Source organism: Trachurus japonicus, chromosome 14 (assembly GCF_045865225.1).
Source record: "Trachurus japonicus isolate A0001 chromosome 14, Traja_1.0".
NCBI classification, from domain to species: Eukaryota; Metazoa; Chordata; class Actinopteri; order Carangiformes; family Carangidae; genus Trachurus; species Trachurus japonicus.
The window spans coordinates 26,334,984-26,360,666 of record NC_140920.1 but is presented as its reverse complement, the minus strand read 5'-3'; the positions used below and the strand labels follow the sequence as shown (position 1 = coordinate 26,360,666).

The 25,683-nt window shown below is 44.3% G+C and overlaps 1 protein-coding gene across 1 annotated transcript; it reads left to right on the top strand.

Moving 5' to 3' along the window:
- The first annotated feature begins 10,003 nt into the window (after positions 1 to 10,003).
- LOC146974903 (calpain-1 catalytic subunit-like) lies at positions 10,004 to 14,791 on the top strand. Its single transcript, XM_085798635.1, has 21 exons — positions 10,004 to 10,069; positions 10,161 to 10,413; positions 10,536 to 10,623; positions 10,746 to 10,861; positions 10,954 to 11,087; positions 11,193 to 11,385; positions 11,462 to 11,536; positions 11,659 to 11,744; positions 11,887 to 11,958; positions 12,102 to 12,259; positions 12,394 to 12,554; positions 12,644 to 12,655; positions 12,769 to 12,971; positions 13,176 to 13,263; positions 13,353 to 13,418; positions 13,513 to 13,570; positions 13,656 to 13,711; positions 13,981 to 14,049; positions 14,168 to 14,246; positions 14,368 to 14,481; positions 14,618 to 14,791. Exons 2-21 carry the CDS (start codon positions 10,186 to 10,188, stop codon positions 14,680 to 14,682), a joined length of 2,121 nt encoding a protein of 706 aa, XP_085654761.1. The 5' UTR covers positions 10,004 to 10,069; positions 10,161 to 10,185; the 3' UTR covers positions 14,683 to 14,791.
- Positions 14,792 to 25,683: the final 10,892 nt, after the last annotated feature.

Here is a 25,683-nt window from a genome sequence, read left to right as displayed (position 1 = left end):
ACATCGCTTATGCACAGTTGTTACAGACTGGAACCAACCCCAGCTGACATAAGGGGGAGGGTGGGGTTCACCGTGGACGGGTCGCCACTATCACAGGGCCAGTATATAGACAAACAACACACACACATTCACACCAACGGGCAGTTATCGTCTAATTTACCTCATGTGCATGTGTTTGCACTGTGGGCGAAAACTGTAGATCCCACAGACACAGTGAGAACATACAAACTACACCCAGAAAGACCCCAGCTGAGCACTAACCACAACAAAAACTAGGTTTTGAGGCATGAATGAAATGTCTTGGGTGACTAATGACCTTTTACAAAACTGTTTTTAATGAACTATGAAATTGTTGTGACAATTGAACTTAGAATTAATGTAATATGTAAGACTGGTTTGAAAAATCATGCACAACCATTAAGATGAACTGAAAATGCCAAAAAGACACAAACTGATCAAATAATGAAATAAAAATGACCACAGACATTTAGAAAATGACAAAACATGCTCACAAGAGACACCATGAGAAAAAGAGATACACAAATGCCATAAAGATGCAAAAGCTTTTATTGTGTCCATGACCTTTAGGTGTTAACTCTTATCCTGCTTGTGGTTATACTTCATCTTCCTCTTTTTTTTTGAAGATCTGTATGTGCGTGACAGTTCTCAGGAGACAATCCTGCCAGGGGCAACTCTCTAAATACTTGTAAAATCACTGTTCAGTTCAACAACTCTCCTAAACCTCAACAGCAGCTCTAATTACTGCTGACATGACAATGACATGCTGCGCACTTTCAATAGATGCAACAGCTTCGTTATCTCACATTACAATCAACAATCAATGTTTAACATTCATGTGGGTTTAGGCTTTACAGTGTAATTTGATGCTAAATCTCACATTTTCACCGTTAATATAAAAAAATCTTTGTCTCTTTTTGTGTCATCAGCTGAAAATGCATCAAGTTGTGTTTCATATGTTACAGACTGTGTTGAGTTTGTAGTCTAATCACATTAATACTGTCACATCAAAATAACTTTTAGTGTTTTTATTATTCTTTCTTTTTTTATGTTACTTCTCTTCCAGTATTTTGTGAGAGCCATGTGGACATTACATAACAGCTATGGACATTACAGAATCAAAATGAGTGAGTGGGTGAAGAAAAATCTTACTGTTATATGTAATAATGACAAGGTGAAATGATCACTTAAATACTATCCTACATACTGTTGTGTAACTGCAGTTAGTAGTTAGTAGTAGTCAATATATCGCTATCTGTCATGTCATAGCAAACAGTTTCTTCTTGCACACTCACTATAATTTTTACTAATGAAACATTTGGTAAAACAGCATCTTTAAATGGGTCACACGGCCTCTTAATAAAAAGTCACATATTATTTAATGGTCCTCCATTCCTTTCTTTTTGCAGGTCTTTATGTGCATGACAGTTTGCAGAAGAACATTTTGCCATGGGCAAATATCCCCTTTTACAACCAACTTGCTGCAGGGGTATTAAAAACACCAAACCAGAAAAGTCAAGTATAGCATAACATAGTACGGAAGCCCTAAAGGGTCATACATACATACATTTTATTCCATCCATTTTCCCATGATAACGAGATAATTTTCCTCCATTTTCTCGAGATAATGAGATAATTTTCCTCTGTTTTCTCCTGCTCCTCTGACATTGCTACACTGAATGATGTTTCCTGCAATGATTTAATCAGGGGTGGAAAGTAACGAGTTACATTTACTCAAGTTACTGTGATTAAGTAGCTTTTTTGTGTACTTTTTTGAGTAATTTTTAAAATCAGTAGCCTACTTTTATTTTTACTTGAGTACATATTGTTGGAAGAAATTTACTTAGTTACATTTTAAATAGCTTCCGTTACAAAGTAAAAAAATATATATCAACTTGCACTGCGTCTGTGTGGGTTGTCAAAAGTAGCTGCGCCGCTGCCGCCTCTCTCTCTCTCTCTCTCTCTCTCTCTCTCTCCCTCTCCCTCTCTACCTTCACACACGCACACAGCAGCAGCAGGTACACACCTGGTACACACCTCTCCCCCCTCACCGCTACGTGAGTTTGTGCGTAACAGGGCTAGTCGCTATGTTGTCATCTTAATATTAGCCATTAGCCACAGCTAGCGGTTAAAAGCTGACGTTAAAGGTGTACAGAAAAGAAAATTGAATTTGAGCCCACTCTGGATCATAAAATTAATGTAATAACTCATCTTTCAGACGATGTAGGCCAAACTTTGTGCAAAATTCTATTTTTGAGTAAATCTGGGATGAAAGTGTGTATTTTTTTTTTCACATTGGATAATGAAGACGCACGGATTATACGTCAGCCTGTACACGATTCACCAGTCACTGATATTGGATCCGTAATCCGTCAGTCAAACGTCTGAGACACAGACACACACACACACACACACGGAGCTCGGTCTCGCCCCAAGCTTTGAATATCCCTGCCCATTTGTTTTCCTTACTCGGGTAAACTCGTGTTGAAGCTCGTGACAACTCGGCGCGACAAACAGGACAAACGGCCATTTCTGTACACCTTTAATCAAGACAACGTTATCAGGCATGTCCATCTATTCGGCTACGTTTACAGTGACCAAACGTCCTCTTTTGCCCGGACATGTCCACTTTTCACGTCCTGTCCGGGGGCGTCCAGGCTTTTTTTTTTTAATGAACTCATGAACATGTCCAGCTGTGTTCGGTAACGGGACCGCTGACCCTGCCAGATTAAATGACTAGACAGAGAGAGAGAGAGAGAGCCTACAGTAAAATACCCCCCCCCCCTCCTTGAGAGCAGACAGGAAAGACAGTAAAAAAAAAACAGGTGTGTGTGAGTGAAAGAGGGAGAGAGAGATTTTTCTTTTCTTTTTTTATCCGCATTGAAAATGGGGGGGGGGGGGGGGGGGGTATCATGATCATGATCGTGACAACCTTAGGCCAGTAACTGTAACAGTCCATCTGATTGGCTCTGGCATAGGCGGCCTTACCTATGTTTGGCCGTTTCAATTGAAACGGGCCCCAGCCACCAGGGGGGCCCCCAGCTGCCAGCCACCAAGTAAAAGACAGTACAATAATTCATAGGTTTCACCTTATCATACACACACACACACACACAGGCCTACATCCACCACACACACAAACAGCTCTGTCCACCGTGCGGTCACACACTCGACCCCTGATCCGCTCTACAACCACTGATGCGCACTAGTCGCTCCTAATTAATAATACGGCAGGAAATATCAATAACAAAGTAGGCTTACCTTTGAAAACGGCCCGCAAACTATCAACAGACCCTCGTTTTCCTTCTCCCAGTATTATTCCTTTTCTCTTAGTGTTTCTAATGTCCTTTTGTTTTTCCTGCTTTCCTCCTGACGTGCGCTCAGTTGCGTAACCTGATGATTGACGTCTGTCAATCACTTTCCTCCTCTTTTCTTTTTTTCCTCGGGTTAAAATGCCTCCAAACAGGCGATCTAGCCTATGAGTACGTCCTAACTTAACAGAGAAATAAAACACAGCGAGAGCACAACTAAAATGTGATATTATTGGCAGCTTATTTACAGATTGTAATAATGGAGGAGACAGCTGTCTGTCTGCTGCTCCAGCACCGCAGCACCGACAGCGCCTGTAGACGTCTGTCTGTCCGCATGTCTCGTCCCTTCCTTGTCCGTGGTCGTGGTGCTGAAATAACGCGGAGCACTTTGCTCTCATTTTGTTGCCAATTTAAATTCAGAATATTGTTAAAACCTGTAGTTTGTCTGAAAATGTACATAATGATTTTCAGGGCCGGTTCTAGGCAGGCATATATGAGGGGGCAGTCAGAAATGTGAAGGGGGCATCATGTGAACACATGCTCCAGCACTTTTTTTTCTCTGTGCTTATAGTAACTTAATTGAATTGGGTTGTTGGCTATGTGTCCAACGCCAACCTGGAGAAGTGGATTGCACTTTGTCAGACCTCTACCTTCAGACCTGTCCAACTAGGGGCCGGGGGGCCAACCAGGGTCTTAGAGCCCAAATTTGTTACTGTCGTAATGCAAAGAGCCACATTATATGGGGGGGGGGGTGCATATACCTGAAGATGCATTGCAAACCCAGAGGGGGTGAAAAAGGTGAGTAGCTAAACCCCTGTAGGGAGGTTTGGGGGTTTCCCCCCCAGAAAATTTTTGTGATTTTAAAATGTGAGTGAAGCATTCTGGTGTACTCTGAGAGGAGGAGGGGGGTCTACTATGGTCAAGATTTACAAAACTGAAAGGTAGTCTTATGAATACTAAAAAAAAAGAAAAAGGAACAGAACACTGTTCCTTTTTCGGCGGATTTTTGTGCTACTGCAGATAATTTTGTCAACTTGTAGGTTACATGCTGCTATTCCAACATGCCGCTATTTCGACATTGACTTCTAATTGTTGGAATAGCGGCATTAACATTATTTTTCAAGCGTCCCACTATTCCGACATTTTTTTTTTCATTAATGTCGGAGTAGCGGCACTTTACTATTTTTCAAACATTCCGCTTTTCCGACATTGATTGATTACGTTATAGTCAGACGTGTCCTGATTTTTTTTTTTAATCTGAGACACTGTTTCTCATACACAAATACATAGGCCTATTAGAAAAAAACAAACCCTCCAAGTTTAAAAACACACCGGCAGCAGCGCACACTGATCTGCTACTGAGACTGTTATTATTCTGTCACCTGAGTTAACGAGGTGCACGTGTGTTTGGAGCTGACGAGAGAATAAAGAGTGAGACAACGCGGCCCTGAGGAGGAACTGTGAAGGACGGTAGAGATGCCGTGTAGCTATCTCGCTTTCTTTCCCCCGCCCTCTGCCCGTTGTCTTCGTTGTCACTTTGTTGCCGCTCCACAGAGCGCACATGGCTAATTAGTATGCACGTGCTGACCATATATGGTTGTGTCTAGACGTTCCGGGGGCGGAATATGAGGTGTGTTCACGTGTGCACCATTCTTGGATCCAGTTTGATTTATCAAAGTGAAATCGCGGAAAGTTGTGCACGCACAGTTTGATAGATCTGAAAAAGGTGTAAATATGTTGGGTGTCTTTTCTCCGTAGGCCTAAGCAAAACATTTAGTAGCAGCAGTTTTACACTGCTTACTTACAGTTTTGATAAATGAGGCCCCAGGCCATAAGCCCAGAGCCCAGACGCTCTGCTCGCGGCTCATCCGCGGCGCTGTCCGTGGTGCTGAAGGTGACAGGTTAACTTGACAAACAAACTGCTGTTTATCATGTGTGTCAGTTTTGTTTGTGACTTGATAGTTTAGTTGTTGAGATTAAGAACATCACTCCCTCATCAAGAGAGAGAGAGACGCGCCTGTATCGCAGCTGTAAAAAAAAAAAAAAGAAAAGAAAAGAAAAGAAAAGAAAAAGACGACTTGTCGGAATAGCGGTATCAAAAAGTGTCGGACTACCGGCATGTCTAGATAGAGGGATGTCTGAATAGCGGGCGGACCCCAACTTAACTTCTTTCTCTTTGGTAGGCTGTTATACACATTTTTTGAGTATATTAAAATGTGCTTTCTCAACTTCTAAAATTTGGATTTGAGGGGGCAAGACATTTATTTGGGGGGGCACTGCCCCCTCTTGCCCCTGCGTAGAGCCGGCCCCGATGATTTTGCTTTTTGATGAAAACCAACTTCAGTCCTCGTTTTTTCTGCGAAGTCCTGGTTTCTTGCCCTGATAGTGATTTTAACACTTAATGTGTTGTGCGTACCTGGGATGCATGGATAGTGCGTTTGCTGCGTCCTTTCAGGGTTTAAAGCATCAGCGACACATGGGCACATAGCTGGCAAATCATTTTATGTTTAACAGGGTAGGGCCTCATATGAAATATTGAAACGGGCCCCCAGATGTCTAAGGCCGCCACTGGGCTCTGGACAACTGCAGTGTCAGAAGGTCAGAATCAAGTTGGTGCCACAGGAGCTAAAAGATGATGGAGACCAGTGTATCGATGGAGAAGGGACACATTTGGAACACAGAGACATGCACGGAGAATGTTAGGCCATTATAGCCCCCCCCCCCCCCCAAAAAAAAGTAACTAAGTAACTTTTACTCTGAGTAAATTTTAAAGGAACTACTTTTTACTTTTACTTGAGTAGATTTTTACACCAGTACTTTTACTTTCACTTGAGTAAAATTTCATCAAGGTAACAGTACTTTTACTTGAATAGAGTTTTTTGGTACTCTTTCCACCCCTGGATTTAATAGACTAGCGGTTCCCAAACATTGTGCACCGCGCACCCCCTTCATATTTTTGACAGAGCTGACGCACCCCCAATGCCCAACACACAAAAAAAGCTGTGTGTGTGTGTTATTAGGCAGCCTAATAACTCCTTGTGACCACAGCAACCGCGAAATTGAAATACTGTAACTACACGGGAACTGCCCACTGGTCCAACCTCCCATTGGTTCGACCTCCCGTTACTCCGACAAAATCAACCACAAGTCGGACCAATAGGAGGTCGAACCAATGGGTGGTCCCGTTAGTTCGAACTGTCATCGCTACTTTGTGACAAGCTCTTCCATTGATAGGAGCATGTAGCTTTCTCTCTCTCTCTCTCTCTCTCTCTCTCTCTCTCTCTGTGAGAGAGCAAAATAACGAGAATTACTGAAAGAGAGAGAGCTCTCAGAAACACACAGAAACGCACATCACACACACACACGCGGCCCAGAAAGGAGCCAGATCATGTCAGATCGCGCACAACCATCATAAATGCTGATCAAGATGTGTAAACTGATAATCAAAGCCCCCCCTCCCATAGTACAGAGTAAAAGCAATACACTTTTTTTTCCTCTCCCCCCCTCCGCTCGAGCGTGGCTGAACCTGGCCGGCTTGAGCTCACTTCACGGGCGCGAGCCTGCTGCAGCCGTCGCTCCTGCTGACAGCAGACTGAGAGAGGAAAAAAAGTAAATTTCGCTTTGGTTAGGTTCAGGCGATGAAGAAAGGAGTTGGTTAAGTTTAGTAAAAACACCAGGTAGAGACTAGACAGGGTGGAAGCATAATGAGCGTTATATGTTATTAATTAACATGAAGTGCTTGTTTTGCACATGATCCGTTTGATCCCAGAAAGGAAAAAAGGATCAATGCGCAGCTTCCGTTTCCTTTCTGATTGCGTCCGTCTGTCTGTTCGGAGTGGGAGAGAGAGAGAGAGAGAGAGAGAGAGAGAAGCCAATCCACCTGTCTGTATACCTGTCTGTAATGTAAGTTTGATTTGATATGAGTGTCAAGGTTTAATTATGGACACTAATGAGCGCGCAGCAGTGCGTAAAAGTTGTGCGTAATGACAGCTCCTCGTTGGTGAAACACAATAAACTGCACCTCTTCTTCCACGTGTGTCTTATTGACAGGTGGAGCCTATATGAATAATTATATAAATGCATAGTGAACGGTAAGAATGGAGAGTTGGACTAATGCTAACTAGTCCAGTTCGATCTAATGAGGACCTCCCATTAGTTCAAACTCTCATTACTCCGATTGTCGGACCAATGGAAGTTCGAACCAATGGGAGGTCGAACTAATGGGAAGTCGGACTAATGGGAGGTCGGACCAGTGCACTTTGCGTCTGTGCGCATATTTCTTCTGCACTAGTTTTTATTTTTCATATGCGGATCGAGAGTGACCGAGTGAGCATGCGAGACAGAAACAGGTGCGCACCACATTTCACATTGCCGACCGACACCGGCAAAAACTGAAACGAGACAGTTGAAGAGAGGAAAAACAAAGAATATACAGAGGTATATGCCTTTATACTATGTCCAAGAGACGTTACGACGTGGTGGCTCAGGTTTAGTTAAACTGTCACTGTCAGCTGCACATCTGTCAGCAGCTGCTCCAATCACACACGTCACAAACTTTAATTTGAAGGGACAAACAGTGACTTTCTTGCCCATAAACAGATAGGCTATACGTCATGTCTGTCGGCTGCTGTCTTATCCTGTGCAATCGCCTTTAATTTTAATTTTTTATTTTTTGACAAAATTTGAGACCCCCTTCAAATTTTGCTTTTGGGGCTTTCAGGGGTAGGCTACTGGGTTAACCCGCCCCGTATTTCGCACACTGGGGCAGATCCTTATTGTTTTGTTTTCTCGAGATCTGGAATTAATTATCTTGTTATCACGAGAAAACAGGAAAATTATCTCGTTATCGCGGGAAAACGGATGGAATAAAATGTATGCTTGTATGACCCTTTAGGGCTTCCGTAACATTGATCACCAAATCTCAGTTTATTTTTTCTTCATATAGAAAGTTGTTTTATATAATTACATTTATTAACAGGAGTCTCCTTTTGTTTAGAAATAAGGCAAGGCAAGGCAATTTTATTTGTATAGCCCGTTTTTACAAACAGTTTGTCTCAAAGGGCTTTACATGGCATCATAACAACATCCTCTGTCCTTAGACCCTGACATCGACTGAGGAAAAACTCCATGGAAACCCTTTTAACAGGGAAAAATCGGAGAAACCTCAGGGTGAGCAACAGAGGAGGGATCCCTCACCCAGGACGGACAGACGTGCAATAGATGTTGTTACAGACAAGAAAACAGTTTACAGTTTATGTCACATAATGTGCGAAATATGGAAATGTTAGCAAGAGTTGATGAAGGCAGCCTCTTGTGGGGCAGGGAGAGCTGGCCAGCTCGATGGGAGGACTGGGTGGTAGACTGGTCCATGGGAAGGGAGGGGAGGCCGGTCTAACAGCAGGGGAAAGGGTGGAAGGGGGGGCGATGCAGGCTGCGGCTGGTGCAGAGAGATGGAGCTCCGGTGGATCTGCGGAAACACAGAGAGAGTGCGAGACACCAAGGCCAAACTACAAAGTACAACAGAAAATGACAGTTCAAAAATATACTGAGGAGAGGAGAGGAGGGGTGGGGAGAGGAGTGGAGAGGGGAGGAGAGGAGAGGAGGGGAGGAATAATAACGAATAAATAACGAACAATTTGAAAATGGAGATTTAAATTTTAAAAATATATATTTTCTAACTGCAGATTATCTTCATTTCTATGTATTTCTTTTTTTGTTTGTTTGTTTTTGTTAAGAGACATTCTTTCATTTAGTATACTAAGTGGTTATGATACACACACATAAGATGACTGTGTAATAATGTGAGTCGTAAGTGTAAAGGCCAGAGGCTCATGCTATGTCATCACATTTTGTTTAAGCCACACCCAGTGTGTTGTTTTCTGTATTGGGGAAGCTGGAAGTTAATTCCGCCATGACACAAGAAATATGTGAGTGTGTGTTAGTGTCGAATAAACATGCTTAAAGAAGCAAAAGAATATCTCTGCCTCCGTTGGCTTATTCTCTGAGTTCAGTGCGAGTAAAAGCTGCAAAGCTGCAAAGCAGTTTTATTTATTTTTATTTATTTTAATGTTTATTTAACAGGGATGATACATATAACATTGCCGTAAAAAATGAAAAATGCGATGCATACAACACATTGCACATTTAACTTTCTAAACCAAAAACAACAGTCATGTTCACTTTGGTGACCATGAAACATGGGGGAAAAGAAGACTCATTCAATTTCATGCATTTGAGTCAAAAGAAAAATGGAAAGTAACAATTTACATTTAAAGCTCACGATTGATCTTATTGTGATTCAGTGCAATGCAATTTCTTCCCATTATTGTAACAGTGGACAAAAACACAGTCTCAACATTAAAGAAAAAGCACAAAGATGATGAAGTGATGAAATGATGGGAATTATATTATTGTGGAATGCAGCATAGTCACCTCTGGTTATTAACCACATGCCAATATACCACCTTCTTTTTTGTTTTTTTTTGGCTTGATGTCATGCCAAACAGACCTGAGATGACAGGAGGAGGAGGAGGAGGAGGAGATTTACTCTGGTAAACTGGTTTTGTTGTGCAAAACTTTCTCAGCATCTCATCATTGTTTGTATCTGCTCTTCACTGGGGGTGGATCCAACTCCAGTCTTACGTAACACTTAATATAAGTGAGGGACGGTCCACTGCACAGACCAGACTTGGCCACTCCAAGTGACTCCTCTTGCAGCAGTTGGTTACAGCCGTCTCTTGGTAACTATCTCCACTCACCTCTGAGGAACACTGCATTTTTCACTTCACATTTTAGAAGTCTCTTAATCTTGTCTTTGTCCTTGTGTCTCAGAGTCTCCACAAACCCTCTCATCAAGATGTCTGAATGCACCTCCATCATCAACTTGCGCTACCCGGATGGCAGCGAGGGGAGCTCCTCCAACCCTGCCAAGTTCAACCACCAAGACTTTGCTCAGCTGAAGGACAGACACGTCCGCAGAAGGAGCCTCTTTGTGGACCGCACCTTCCCACCTAACCTGCGTACTCTGGGGGATCTGGGTCTGGCCAGCTGGCAGGAGGATGAAGTGGAGTGGCTTCGTCCAGCGGTAAAATACTTTCAAATATATTTTAACAGATCACGTTCATACAGAAGAGAAACAAATATGATTACATTTTAAAATTTGCATCTTACTCACATTTGCATCATTTCCTCTATTGTCTTGTCCAGGACCTCTTGAAGAAACAGAACAACAGCGATGAGCCGACTTTCTGCCAGAAGGGAACCTCACGCTTTGACTTTGGTCAAGGCTTTGTGGGTAAGCAAGGACTTCTGGGGTTCAGTTGACGGCCACAAAAACATGAACAAGCTGTGTAGATGGAAGATCTGAACTATAGTTAGCAATGCCTGAGAAACCTTTTCTCCTTTCCCCTTCACCAGGTAACTGCTGGTTTCTGGCTGCAATTTCTGCTCTGACGTTCCAGAAACATCTGATGGCTCAGGTTGTTCCCATGGACCAGTCCTTCAAGAAATATGCAGGAATCTTTCACTTCAGGGTAAAGATTTAATGATGCATGCAGATGTGAGTTTATCAGTACACTGCGTTCATCAACAAGCTTGTAACTCTCACCTGCTCTGTTTATGACAGTTCTGGAGGTTTGGCAAGTGGGTGGAAGTTGTCATTGACGACAGCCTGCCAACTCTGAATGGCAAGTTGCTGTCTGTGCACTGCAATCAAGGAAACGAGTTCTGGGTTCCTCTGCTGGAGAAAGCATACGCCAAGTACGTACCAGTCACCCTAAAGAGTGCAGATGTTCACAGCTGTGGCACAAAGACCAGAGTCCAGATGTCAAATTATGTCTCTTTCTTTTTGTCTGTGTCCTTCAGGGTGTGTGGTTCATACGCAGACATGAGTGCTGGACTGCCATCAGAGGCCTGCAAGGATTTCAGTGGAGGTGTGCACATGACTTATGAACTAGGAGATGCCCACACTTATGGACACGATGAAGAGCTGTGGCAGCAGCTGAGCAGAGCCACTGGCTGCCGGTCCATGATTTGCTGTGGGACGGCTCCTAAAGGGGTAAGAAACAAATTCAAGAAGAAAATAAAAGAAGAAAGAAGAACATTGAACTGATTTGTGGTCTTGTTCATTTCAGGGTCGCATTGTGAACACTGTGGCCAACACCGGGTTGGTGGATGCACATGCCTACTCTGTCACAGCTGTCACTGAGGTAGGAAGTGTGCTGATGTACACGGCTCATGCTTTGCTGCTGAGATGCTGTCAGTATTCATTTGGTATTGTCTGTGTTAGGAAGGTTTCACTTCAATTGTCAACTGATCATTTTATCTTCAGGTGGAGTATTACGGCTCCAAAAAGCAGCTGGTGCGAATCATGAACCCCTGGGGTAAAACAGAGTGGAACGGGAAGTGGAGTGACAAGTAAGTCGATCACATGTCAAAACGACTGTGCATAATATGAAAAAACAAACTTATGACAGGTTCTATTCTTTTGGAACAACCTACATACAGTATCTTTAGTTTTAATATGGAATTCATTCATTTCTTTTCCTATTGTGCTCAGGTCAGATATGTGGGACGGAGCGAGACAGGAGGATCGGGAAAAGTTTGCCGATCGCGATGATGGAGAGTTCTGGTAGATAAACTGGATAATTTGATGTTTTCTTGAAAATAAACACAGCCAGAGTTTCAGACACTGGATGTAGTGCTGCTGAGGTTTCATTCCTCATCTGGCCTTCCCCTTGTGCTTCTCTCATTGTGCTCAACTTTGTCTCTCAGGATGGAGTTGGAGGACTTCTGTCACTATTTCAACATGGTGTCCATCTGCTGCGAGAACCCCAACTTCATTGATGGTGACCTCAAGTGCCAGTGGCAGTGCATGGTTTATGATGGCAGCTGGGTGTCAGGGAGCACTGCAGGAGGCAGTTACTCTAACTGTGAGTCCAGTTCAGTTATTATTTTACCTTTACGTAGTAACAACAAGTTGTCTGTTTTGTCTTGCTTTTAACTTTTCCTAAAGTAACAAAGCACTACTCTCATATGCATTTTTGATGTTTCTCTTTACCTGCAGCTACCTTTGCCACCAATCCTCAGTATCGCATCCAGGTGAAAATCATCAACAAGAAGGAGAAGGAAGACAAAAACATCCTGCTTTCTCTGATGCAGAAACCTCAGCAGGGGGAGACACGCAAGGAGAGACGCTCACACCCAATTGGACTTAGTGTCGTTAAGGTATGCACCCAGACTTGATGTAACAAGATAGAGATTAACAGTTATACAACTGTATAATGACATTGCTCTTCATATTTCACCTCCAACAGGTTCCACCAGGGGTAAGAACAAGCATCATCTCCAGCTGTGAACACAAAACACATCACTTGAACAAAGCAATTTGATAGTGAAAAAACAATTTTATACCATTAAACAAGGTTTGTTGTACTTTCAGACCCCAGCAGGAAAACTGGGTAGAGACTTCTTCAGAAGAAATGGGCCAATGAAAACAACACAGATGTACACCTACGAGAGGGATCTGATTGAGATGCACAGTCTGGAGCCTGGAGAGTATGTGATCGTCCCCTCCACCATGAAGCCTTACATGTCTGGAGAGTTTGTCCTCAGCGTCTACACCAAGTCTGACGTCAAGATCAGGTAAAGATTTGATCCAATGGAGATTTATAGTCCTAAACAGAGGGACTGATTAAGATACTGATCACAACATTCACACTAAAATGAGCATTTTGAATCAGTGTTGGATTCAACAGGTCTATTCAGTGAAAAAGAGTTATAACAGACAGGTATGGTTGTTGTGTTAGGCTTGAGTCTATTGTTTACCATTTTCCTTTCTGCATCCAGCCCCCACGATGGACACGATGAAGATGACGATCATGATCATGATGATGATGATGATCACAAGGAGGAGGATTCACGGATTCTCCCCTCGGTATGTAATAAAAGTGTGGCTTTGAGTCTGGTCCGTTAACTTGTGGGAACAATGTTGGTGACGATCAGAAACCTTTTGTTTTCTTTAAGATCCCCACGGATGAAGATAATGACACGGATCCCGCCCGTGCCCTGTTCAACCGCTACGCCGATCAGGTGTGGTGTCTTCCCTCTGTCTCTCCACTCATCCTTTTCTTCTCTCTCTCCGACACCATTTGATCACAGTTGTTGTGTCTGTATCTGTTGTTAGAACGGTGAGCTGAGTGCCTACCAGCTGCAGAAGCTCCTCAAGAACAACTTTCCTCATGGTGAGTGGATTCACATCACATGAGCTCAACATTCAACTTCTTCTTCCATTTCATGTGACTCAAATCCATTCCCTCCGATTCACAGGAAGCCGCTACGGCTTTGGACTTGATACCTGCAGGAGCATGATCGCTTCAGTGGATGTATCCTTGAGTAAACAAGTGTTTTACTCTACTCTCCCAATCATTGTCATGCTCAAATTAAAACCCTAGTCTGCAGTGAAATTGTTTGTCATCACATGTTGATGTTAGTTAGTTAGTTTATTGTTTATTTGTTTGAGGACAGTGCACATTCATGAACAGTTAACGCCGTGGCATCCTGTAAGTGTGCCGGATTTAGCTCAAAGCTAATTTCCATCCGCAGTCCTCACATAAAAAAAACAGACATGTAAGGTCCCTAACCTGCGCCACAGACAGACAGATACCTGAGGATGACCTTCACTGAATTCTCTGCTCTCTGGAAGAAGATCAATGAATTTAAGGTAACATAGCCAACATGGCCATGATGAGAAAATGTGTTTCATCTTATTTCCCTCATGGTTAATAACGAAAAACAACAACTGCTCTTAGTTTCTAAAGGTAGCTTCATGTTTTTTGCAGCAAATCTTCAATCGTGCTGACTTGAACAAGAATGGATCTCTGTCTGACTATGAAGTCACGGGGGCAATTCAGTCCGCAGGTAACACTTTTTATCAGTGTAATTAAACTTGACCAAATCACTTTACCTCTCCTTATTTCCAATAGAATAAGAGAGAATGCATCAAGTAGACAACCATCATTTTTTCTTGTGTTTGTACCAGGGATGGATGTGAGCGACAGCTTGGTGCGGGTGATGATGTTCCGCTACACCGGCTACTCCTCCACCTCCATGGAGGAGTTCATTACTCTCATGTTGCGCCTGGAAAAGTCTTCAGGTGAGTACCATGGCAACATTCAATGACATCACTGTCTAAACCACACATCATTTTGAGAAATCACACCCAAACAGTGCCAGGGCAAAGTCAAATACATAGCACTGATGAGACATCTGTGGTTTGTTTTCTATTACAGGCACTTTCAAGGAAAGATCATCTGATGGAGTGATCAGCCTGACCTGGGATGAGGCAAGTCTATAAATCTAAGATATCCAATATTCACAGAAATGACATAATGCAGAAATATCCATGTCAAAGTAACTATACTGCAGTATCAAAATACAAATAGGGTTGAGGTGTAGGTAGAGTTTCTTTTACCTCAGTCTGCTATGTTGTTTACCATAAACCAACAATAGGCTACATCATATTTCATGTCCACATCATGTTGTTTCAACCTTTTGGTGCTAACAATACCTTTTTTTTTTTCTTCAGTGGTCTGACCTGTCCCTGTACAACTAGAACAAAGATGCCAGATGCACAAGAGACACATGGGAGATGGTTCCTGCCATCAAACATTGATTAGCCCACAGTATATTGGAGCTGATGTCTCTCCCGCACAACACCTGTAACAGTAGCAGTAACACGTGTCTGTCATCAAAATGATGCTTGTAAAATAAACGTTGTTACCTTCCAAGCTCTGAGTTGAAATTGTCATTCTTGTTCATACTTTAAAGTCTTGTTCATATTTTAAAGTCAGTCACATGACTGCATGAACAACCAGGAAGCAACAGAACAGAAGAAATTATGGACCAGGCAGGAACTATTTGAACTGTAGGCTAATATTTCTTGCTGGAAAGTCATAGACTGACACAAAAATGGTAACACAGAGATGGTGGTCATTCCCAAAGACAGACAAAATGACCAAATAAAGAAATCAAATGACCACAGAGATTAAGAAATCACAAAACAGGGAAAAAATGAGAAAGATACACAAACTGACACGAGACACAATGACAAAGACTCAGAATGACAGACACACAATGACAAGAAAAGACACATTCAAAAAATACATAAAGATGCAAAAAGCTAGCTCTTATAGTGTCTCTATCAGTCTGTAGTGAGGGAGTGTTTTCTCTCCCTGTGAACTTCCAGGAGAGTTTTCTGGGAGAACTGATGACTGATGATGTTCACCTGTGTTGGGAGCAGGCTAATCACACTCACCTGTGTTGGGAGCAGGCCAGTCACACTCACCTGTGTTGGGAGCAGGCTAAGGGGCCTTATCACACTCACCTGTGTCAGCAGGTGAAGCGGGAAAATAGGCTGGAAAACGATGTCGAGAAGGCAGCTGGACAGAGTGAGAGACAGAAATGTCGTTTGTCTGCAGCTGTTGCTGTGGCCCAATGGCGGGAAGGTGCTGCTCCCAACTTTTACTGGCAGTGAAGACCGATAGGTCGCGGAGCCGTGTCGTGCGAGTGCTCTAGACCAGTGGTTCCCAAACTTTTTTGTCTTGCGTACCCCCTGAGCCGTTTTGCCATACCACAAGTACCCCCTCCCTCATACGTGTTGATGATTCTCCAAAAGTGGTCATAATGTAACACAACTGATGAAGAAACGAAAATCATTTCAATTTCTCTCTTCAATTTGACTTCAAGACATTTTGCACTATTCTCCTGCAATTTAGTTGTTTCTGGCTGGTGTTTGTTGTGGTCAAATGTGTCTTCACAGAGTTGTAGGATTGTCACAATACTAAAACCTAACCCAGGAAAATATTGAATATGACATCATATTCAATACGGCAGCAGTGCCTCTCAGCTTATTATTGCTCCATTATTTTATTTTTTATTATAATCAAAAGGACTTATAACAGATGTTTTTTTTATTAAATGAAAAGCTAACTAAGAGTTGTGCAATTCCAGCGGGCGGGGCTCCCCCTTCCCTCCTCTCTCACAACACACACAGCGGAGAAAAAGAGAGGAGACGAGAGAGGAGTGTTGCCGTTAATATCGTCGTTTTAAACTCTTACGGCTAAATTCACCCTACGTCCGTCTAGTTCTGTGTAACTCTGTTACTCACTCAGGTCCAAACACTCTGGACGCTGCCTGCTCTGTTCTCCTCTGCTCTGCTCTGCCTGTCGAGTGCGCGCGCGTCGGGCGCTGTGGGGGCTGTTAATATCGATACTTTTAGAAATCAGTAATGTATCCAGATGCGCCGTTTTGCATCGATACTTTGACAACTATACAAAGCTGTGCTATAGGTTGTTGTCTTCTGGGGGGGGAACTAGTTGTGGCGCACGTACCATTTCAGTAATGGGCTTATGAAGTGACTCAGAATATCAATTTATCATCTTGGTAATAAATTAATTAATGTTTCTACGTACCCCTGCAATGTGCTCACGTACCCCTAGGGGTACGCGTACCACACTTTGGGAACCACTGCTCTAGACCTCCTGAAGGTAGCGCCTTTCCTGTTGGTCTCTGAGCTTCAGCAGTGGTGTCTTTTCAAACGCACATTTCGCAGCTACCTCGTCTGCTGGTCAGGTTTTGTCTCCAGCTCTGTACTGGTGTCCTGGACCTACGAGAGACTCCAATGTGCCTGGACTCCACGGGGGTTTTGACTTCTCGCCAGACCGGGGCGAGATGAGTTTAAAACACTCATTCAAATATCCTATACATTTAGTAGTAATCTTCATACCCTGTCTTGATAGTTTCTGTCTGAGTGCATGTTATTTATTAGGGTCCATGCCTATGTTCCCACAGCCTTATGTTCCCACAGCCCTATGTTCCCACAGTTCTAAGATTTTTCTCAAAATTAGGCCCTATGTTCCCACTGGACTCTCTCTACCTATCTGGACTCTCTCTATCTGGCCTGTCTAGCCTCTACCGGGTCTTTTTACTAAACTTAACCAACTCTTTTCTTCATTGCCTAAACCCAACCAATGGTGGGACCAGAGGGCTGTGGGAACATAGGGCCTAATTTTCAGTGACAACAAAAGTTAGAAATGTGGGAACATAAGGCTATGGGAACATAGGGCTGTGGGAACATAGGAATGACCCCATTTATTTAATTCAGTTTTAATTAACTGACACAGTGCCAGAAGAAACCCATTAAAAAGCAGATGTAGCACTCTGCCTCCCCCTATTGGTAGAAGTGGTTTTGTCCTGCCCACAGTTTCCAGTGTTCCTTATTGATGTGGGTCTTGATAATGAGCTCCCTCTGTGCTGCTGTGTGCAGGTTGATTTGCAGGCCCACTGCGCAGTGTCCATCTCAGGGTGTGTAGACCATCGCAGTGATGTGTGTTGCAGGGCCATGGAGCGAGCAGCTGTGTGGTTTCAGACATCCCATATTTTCAATGAATTTGCCAACTAATTTCCGTAAAGACGTTTATTCAGAAACCTATACATCTGTGGCTGTTCCTCTGATAGGCTACTGGACCAGACTGGGTTAGCAAAGGTGGTGGTAGCTTTTCTGTAACTTTTAAAATCCTTGAGTTGAAATGTATTAGGCTACAAGTTAAAGGGTCAATGTTGTTGTGGCTGTTGCCTATGTGCTTTATCTTTCATTGTGTCTGTGTGCATGTTAATTTCTATTATTTTGTTGCTACTTCTCCCTTCCCTGCTTGGGAAATGGCTCACTGCAGATTCCCATGACTGTTCACTTGGCCCTGCGCATTAAACAAGCAGGAGTAGTACAGCCCAGAGACCACTGCTGCTGTTGTGCCTGCTTTTAGACCCTCACCTGTCTACTTGGATCCTTTACTCATTTTTTTTTTTTAAGTACATTTTTTTGGCTTTTTTTTTTCTTCTACATGGGGCGGCTGCCTTAACCACTGCGCCACGCACCGCCCCTACTCAATTAAAAAAAAAAATCCTTATTCGTGATATGTGGTTTGACATCACCGCCAGCCCAGACCGGTGCTCTCTCCGGAGCGGTGAGCCCCGTCTCCGTTTTCAGTTAAGAGTTTTTAAAAGAATGACAGTGGATGGGTCTTCCTCGTGTATCAGGCTGGTTCCCCGGAGAATAAGGTGCAGCGCGTCTAGTCGGCGTCTTCCGCCGTGGCGTTCACTCACGGCTTCCGCGTGTGGCAGCCTCAGCGTGGCGTTCCCCCCGACTCTCCCTCAGCCCCCAGGTGAAATCTTTTTCCCGTAATTTCAGGGGCAGGAGGCACACGCCTCTCCAAGTGAGGTCATCTCCACCTCAGCACCGCTTAACCACACCTCTTACATCTCTCATGAAAAACCAGTCCACCAATTTATGAAAACAGAGGGATAGAGAAAATAAAGAAAAGGAGGAGCTACAATCCCTCTACTCCTAACATTCCTCCCCCCCGCAACAAAAAAAACAACCCAAATTCACCCCATTTGTTTTTTTTCCTATTATTATTCTGTTTATCCTTTTTATAATAATTTCCCTCATTTTCTTAAAACTTAGCCATCACAATATTACAACACACAGGGATTCCGACTATCAATTTGAAAGATGACGCAAACGTCTAATAAGTCTTTTAACCCCAATACGTTAAGTGTCAAAAATGATGCACTGCAAAACTTTTCACCTACACAACTACTAATACGGTCACCCCCTTGACAAGGCGTCTGCAATGACATTGTCTTTGCCTGGCAACTGCACCACGGTCAAGTTATATTGTTGCAAGATTAAGCTCCAACGAAACACTCTCTGACTAGATGTCTTGAACTTTGCCAGGAATGTTAGTGGGTTATGGTCAGTGAGGACCACCAGATCCCCTCCAGCACTGGAAACATAAACCTCGAAGTGTTGAACTGCTAGAACCAGCACCAGGGCCTCCTACTCAATGGTGGAATATCGCTTCTGATGGCGATTCAGTTTCTTAGAGAAATATGCCACGGGCCTGTCTATACCTGACACATCAGTCTGCAGTAACACTGCCCCCACTCCAACATCACAAGCATCCACTGCCAACTTGAATGGGGCAGAGAAGTCTGGAGCAACCAGTATCGGTTCACTAGCTATAATAGCTTTAACCATCTCAAGAGCTTTCTGACAATCTGCTGATCAGCTGAACTTGACTCCCTTTTTCAGCAGGTTTGTTAGTGGTGACGTCACAGCTGCAAAGTTTGGAACAAAATGTCTATAGAAGCCACACATTCCTAACAGGCGCGTTAAGCCTGCCACACACATAAAGATTTTATAAATCTCAACCGATTTATTATCTGTGAGAGACCCCACACATGAAGATAAAAAATCTGTGATTGAACAGTTTTAATCATAATGTGTGTGGTGTGCTGCGATATTCCAAACACAACACACCACACACATTAAGATTTTTCAGAATCTTGACCCTCTGGTCAGAAAACAATCCGCGGCATCAGCAGCGATACCAGGAGTGTCGTTGTAGCTACTCTTTCGGGTCTATTTCCGGAATGGACAATGAGAGCGACGTAATTTTTTTTTTAATGAAAGCGGGACACTTCAGCCTTTACAACGACCCCATCTGTGTGTGTCTGTGGCTCCGGACACCGAGCAGTCAAGCGGCTGTCCAATAGGGAGCCGTGCGCTGTCACATGACGGGCTGTGAGCGGCGGTCACATGATCGTTTAAACAAGGCTGCTGTATTGCCGGCTGTTGCCGGCTACGAGCGCCACTGTCTTTGCTATCGGCTATCAGGAAACCTCCTGTGTATGCGTGAATGTCTGTGTGAACCTCATGTAATGCCAGGGCTGCACTGTGGCTCTCTGTGAGGTTGCCGGTGTTGTGCGGAGAAGTGGCTTGTTGCCGCGAGCAGCAGCATGCAGAGCTCGGTGAGCAGAGCTCAGCAAGCAGAGCTCGGTGAGCAGGCACTTCTCCGTACAACACCGGCTCTCCACACACAAGATGACTTTTGATTGAAACGGCCACCGAAGTCGGCCCCGATAATCGTAAATATTGAACATGTTTAATACTTACGATTATCGGCGCCGAACGTTTTCCGAGCCGATTGTCGGGGGAATTTTGACTCTTAACACACCACACACTACAAGAGAATCTTATAAGATAATCTTAAGACCTTAAGATAATCGGGCGGTGTCTGTCCGTGGTCGGAAGGGGGAAAATCGGGGCAAAATCAGCCCGATTATCTTTATGTGTGTGGCAGGCTTTAGCTGCCGCTTTGTTTTTGGGACAGAAAGATCCAAAATGGCCTGCACTTTGGTAGTCCTAGGTCTAACAGAGCCTTGACCCACCTGGTGCCCCTAATATGTGACCTGCCCTTTCCCAATCTCACATTTAGGCAAGTTGATTACCAGCCCTGCTTGTTTAAGACGGTCAAACAGCTGTTTAATATGTTCCATATGGTCAGACCATGAAGCACTGTAACAAACCATGTCGTCCAAATATGTCACTGTAATCCAGAGGTGACCAAACAAAAATCGAGTGCAGCCACAAACTAATGGGTCACACAAAGACCTAGGGATGGGTATTGATAAGAATTTAGCGATTCCGATTCCATTATCGATACTGCTTATCGATTTGATTCCTTATCGATTCTCATTGGGTGAGGGAATAAAAGAGAAATGGGTTTGTTTGCATTAATGCAGTGGTTCCCAACCTTTTTTGGCTCATGACCCCATTTTGACATCACAAATATCTGGTGACCCTTAATCAAGATGCGCATGCTCAGATATTTGTATATGCTGCATTTTATTTGATCTCGATTTATATTCGAGATAAAGAATATAGTTGTTTAAGATTGTCTGTGGTGTTTTTAATCATAATGTGCCTGGAGGAGGAATTTAAAGGTGTACAGAAATGGCCGTTTGTCCTGTTTGTCACGCCGAGTTGTCACAAGCTGCAACATGAGTTTACCCGAGTAAGGAAAACGAATTTGATTGGTCGTTATCGAACGGGTGGGATATTCAGACCTTGGGGCGAGACCGAGCTCCGTGTGTGTGTCTCAGACGTTTGAATGACAGATGACGGATCCAATATCAGTGGCTGATGAATCGTGCGCACGCTGACGTATAATCCATGCCGCCTGTATTATCCAATGCGAAAAAAAATACCACACTTTCAGGGGGGTGCGCGATCGTAACGTCTGACGGTGGGGGGGTGGCGGTGGCGGGCGTAACGTCTGACAGGGGGGGGGGTGCGCGATCGTAGCGGAAATAATGACAGTAATGGCAAACAAACACTGCATATCTCCAAAATCAGTCAGGTTTCCAGGATGCCAAGTAGCCTACTCATTTTAATGTAACAATTGCCGATGACAACCGGTGTCAAAAAGGAAAAAAGGAAGAAAAAAAAAACAATTGATCACAGACTTCATGATCAATTACTATGGCAACGAACGAAGCTTCGATTTTTTTGGGTCAGCCCTTGTTTTTACGCATCTGTATTCTTCTCACTAGTTATTGTTTTCATAACTTTCGTTTTAATGCAGAGTGAGCGAGCGAAAGAGAGAGAGAGCGCGAGAGAAAAGACACAGGGCGCACCATTTCACGTGGCTACGAGCAAAACCCGAAACGAGGTGGTTAGAAATGAAGAGAGGAAAACACAAAGAATGTTCAGGAGACGTTGTCCTGTCCTCAGGACGTGAGCGAGGGAGGACCGGATGGTGGCTCACAGGTTTAGTGATGAAGAAACGTCACTGTCAGCTGCATCTGTCAGCAGCTCCGCTCCACGCAGACACGCCACGAACTTTATTTTGGGAGAACAGTGACATGTGGATATAAACACTACGCACCCTCATTTATAATGATGATTGGTTTTAACATAACGTCATTAATCTCTCGTTCAGTCCGGTATAACGGGTCTGTGTGGGCACTGTGTACATCGGCTCCACTCCAGATAGAACTGTAAAACACCTGAAGCTGACAAACTAAAGCCAGGAACACACCGGCCCTACTGTTGGCCCGCGGCGGGGAGAGGCTCGCAAAAATAGCCTAACAATCCAGTAAACAGTGACATCAACTGTTGATGCGAGAGCAGCCCACGTGTCCACACACACACACACACAGTGTCGGCCAGTTACACACACAGGTGTGTGTGTGCCATAGGTGCGACAGGCGATGCTGTCACATCACTCAACCCCCAGACTGAGGCTTCTGCCTCCACACCATGTTTGCTTTGTTCTGACCCAAACACAGCGTGTGTTGTTTGTTTTTCTTTGCAAATGCGCGAGTTTCTGAACCAAACGGAATCGATAAGAGTAAATAAAATAGCCATACAAACGTGTAACCATCAAAAGGGAGACAACTCGTAGCTCCCTAAATTACTGGAACCAGATACAAACATGAACCCCATGAACACCCGGGGTCCATGAACCACAACTTACACAGTTCAATAATGTTAACGTTACCCACCGAAACACAAGCCACAACGAGCCAAAGCTATCCGCCAAACCAAACCGCAATTACCATCAATCTTTAAAGACCCACTCCCGTGAAAATCGTGTTTTCTGAGCTTTTCACATGTTCCTGTGGCATTTTTCTTGTGTTAGAGCACTTATCAGCAGAGAAGGAAGTGCAAAATTGCATTTCAGAGTTTTTCTGCCTTCAAACTGCTGTGAACCAATGGCAGACGCGAACTGGCAGTTTCAGGAAGACTGGAGTTGAGGGTGTCACAGCTCCAGGGGAGGGCACTAGTGCTACAAGCTCCCGCCCCGCTCTGCATCTGGCTCAGAGGTGAACGGCTTGGCAGCTCGGTGTAGCTGTCAAGGTATAACAGGTATAGCTCACCTGGTAGAGCAGCTTGCACTGTGTGCAAGGACTATGTTCCAGTCTGGGATCAAATCCCAGTGTGGAGTTTTACGCTAAACGCGCTGAATCTGTAATTGTACAATGTCCAGCTGTCAGCAAGCGGGGGGGTGGGGTGCGAGGAGGTGGCTGGGCGGGTGCAGAGCAGCGCAGTCTCCGCCCACCCCCCAGAGGTACATTGCTAATGTGCATGGCTAATGAGCTGGTTTTAAAATGGCCGAAAAGGGTCGCGGGAGTGGGACTTTAAACAGGCACCCCGGTTTTCAACCTAAATGCACATAGAAAATGCCCTAATTTAGCATAGTTTTGCATACATATGTGACCCATGTTGTTTAGTTCGGACCTGCCCTGAGTGAGGATCAAACCCGCGACCTCCCACACCGGAGGCGACGATGCTAACCGTTTCGCCAAGAGGTTGACAACCGCTTGACAAATTGGTTAGCATGTCTTTTATGGTTGAGTGAGTTTACTTCCAGTACCGCTACCGCCACAATCTGTCACTTCTCCTTACTGGTACCTCATGACTGTGGCACACCCACGGACCTCCGTTACACTCACCCCCCTAAACTCACTCAACCCAGGGCATCTGGGTCACGGCACCAGTGTGACCGATGTTGTCCTGAGTACTCTGCGACCTGCCCTGAGTGAGGATTTGAACCCGCGACCTCGCGCACCGGAGGCGACGATGCTAACCGTTTCGCCAAGAGGTTGACAACCACTTGACAAATTGGTTAGCACGTCTTTTATGGGTGAGTGAGTTTACTTCCAGTACCGCTACTGCCACAACCTGTCACTTCTCCTTACTGGTACCTCGTGACTGTGGCACACCCGCGGACATCCGTTACATATACACAAGCATCTGTTTTGAAACGAGAAGACGACACCGTGCAGCTACTCTGCCCGTAGCCGTATGTCCGTGGCCAACCGCTAAACCTAGCAACATACGGCTTTTAACGAGCTGAATACAACTCCGTTGTGCCTCTTCTTGCAAACAGGCTGCTTGGATGTAACTCTCTAACTTCAAGAGAATCCTGGACGAGCCCCCAAATATGTTACGGACTAGCGGGTCTACGGAGATTTATGTTAAACATAACCGGTGCTAATCCTAACCTGGAGTGTGAGTAGGAAGAGAACAGGGGAGGAACGAAGATGAACTGATTTTCATCGAGAGAACAGTGTGGAGGTGAGTCGGCCTACTAGAGTTAGCTGGTCTTCCCGGACGACACCACCGCCAGCCCAGACCAGTGCTCTCTCTGGAGCGGTGAGCCCCGTCTTCGTTTTCAGTTCAAAGTTTTTAAAAGAATGACGGTGGATGGGTCTTCCTCGTGTATCAGGCTGGTTCCCCGGAGAATAAGGTGCGGCGCGTCTAGTCGGCGTCTTCCGCCGTGGCGTTCACTCACGGCTTCCGCGTGTGGCAGCCTCAACGCTCCCTCAGCCCCCAGGTGAAATCTATTTCCTGTGATTTCAGGGGCAGGAGGCACACGCCTCTCCAAGTGAGGTCATCTCCACCTCAGCACTGCTTAACCACACCTCTTACATCTCTCATGAAAAACCAGTCCACCAATTTTCTTTCTTCTTGCAGGTCTTTATGTGCGTGACAGTTTGCTGAAGAAAATTTTGCCAGGGGCAAATTTCTCCCTAAACGGGGTCATCCCTATGTTCCCACAGCCCTATGTTCCCTCAGTCCTATGTTCCCTCATTTCTAACTTTTGTCGTCACTGAAAATTAGGCCCTATGTTCCCTCAGCCCTATGTTCCCTCATTTCTAACTTTTGTTGTCACTGAAAATTAGGCCCTATTCCCACAGCCCTTTGGTCCCACCATTGGTTGGGTTTAGGCAATGAAGAAAAGAGTTGGTTAAGTTTAGTAAAAAGACCAGGTAGAGGCTAGACAGGCCAGATAGGTAGAGAGAGTCCAGAGGGAACATAGGCTGAGGGAACATAGGGCTGAGGGAACATGCACGCTCCCCCCTAAACCCACCATGGTTGTGGAGCAAGCAGCAATTTTCTGCATACTTGTCAAACCCCCTTTTACAAGCAACTTGCTGCAGGGGTTTTAAAAACACCAAATCAGAAAATTCAAGTATAGCATGACATTGATCATCAAATCTCAGTTTATTTTTTCTTCATATAGAAATATGTTATTCAGCTTCTTAACAGGAGTCTCCTTCTCCTATGTTTAGAAATAATAATGAACGATTAGAAAGTGGAGATGTTGCTTTAATTTAAAATATGTATATTTTCTAACTGTAGATTATCTTCATTTCTGTGTGTTTTTTTTCACATTTGACTTTGTAAACCAAAATAGTATATAAATAATTGTTTAATACATTTTGGCGGGTCCGAAATATATAAATATTTACATCTGGTTACGTTGGCAACGTGGGTATGGAATGATCTCTGTGGCAACAGCATTAGAATGTTGATGTCATGTGTCTACTGCGGTCTACTGCTGTAACTGGCAACCTCTTTTTTATACAGTCTATGCTGTCTGTCGCTACCCGATCTGCGACGCTACCGGATCTGTGACAAAACTGGTCTGCGCATGCGCAGACC

Excerpts from the sequence above, each read along its gene's own strand:
- LOC146974903 (XM_085798635.1), top strand. The coding sequence starts at position 10,186 with ATGTCTGAATGCACCTCCATCATCAACTTGCGCTACCCGGATGGCAGC. Across the intron at positions 10,414-10,535 it reads TGGAGTGGCTTCGTCCAGCG|GACCTCTTGAAGAAACAGAA; the intron begins GTAAAATACTTT and ends TGTCTTGTCCAG. Across the intron at positions 11,959-12,101 it reads CGCGATGATGGAGAGTTCTG|GATGGAGTTGGAGGACTTCT; the intron begins GTAGATAAACTG and ends TTTGTCTCTCAG.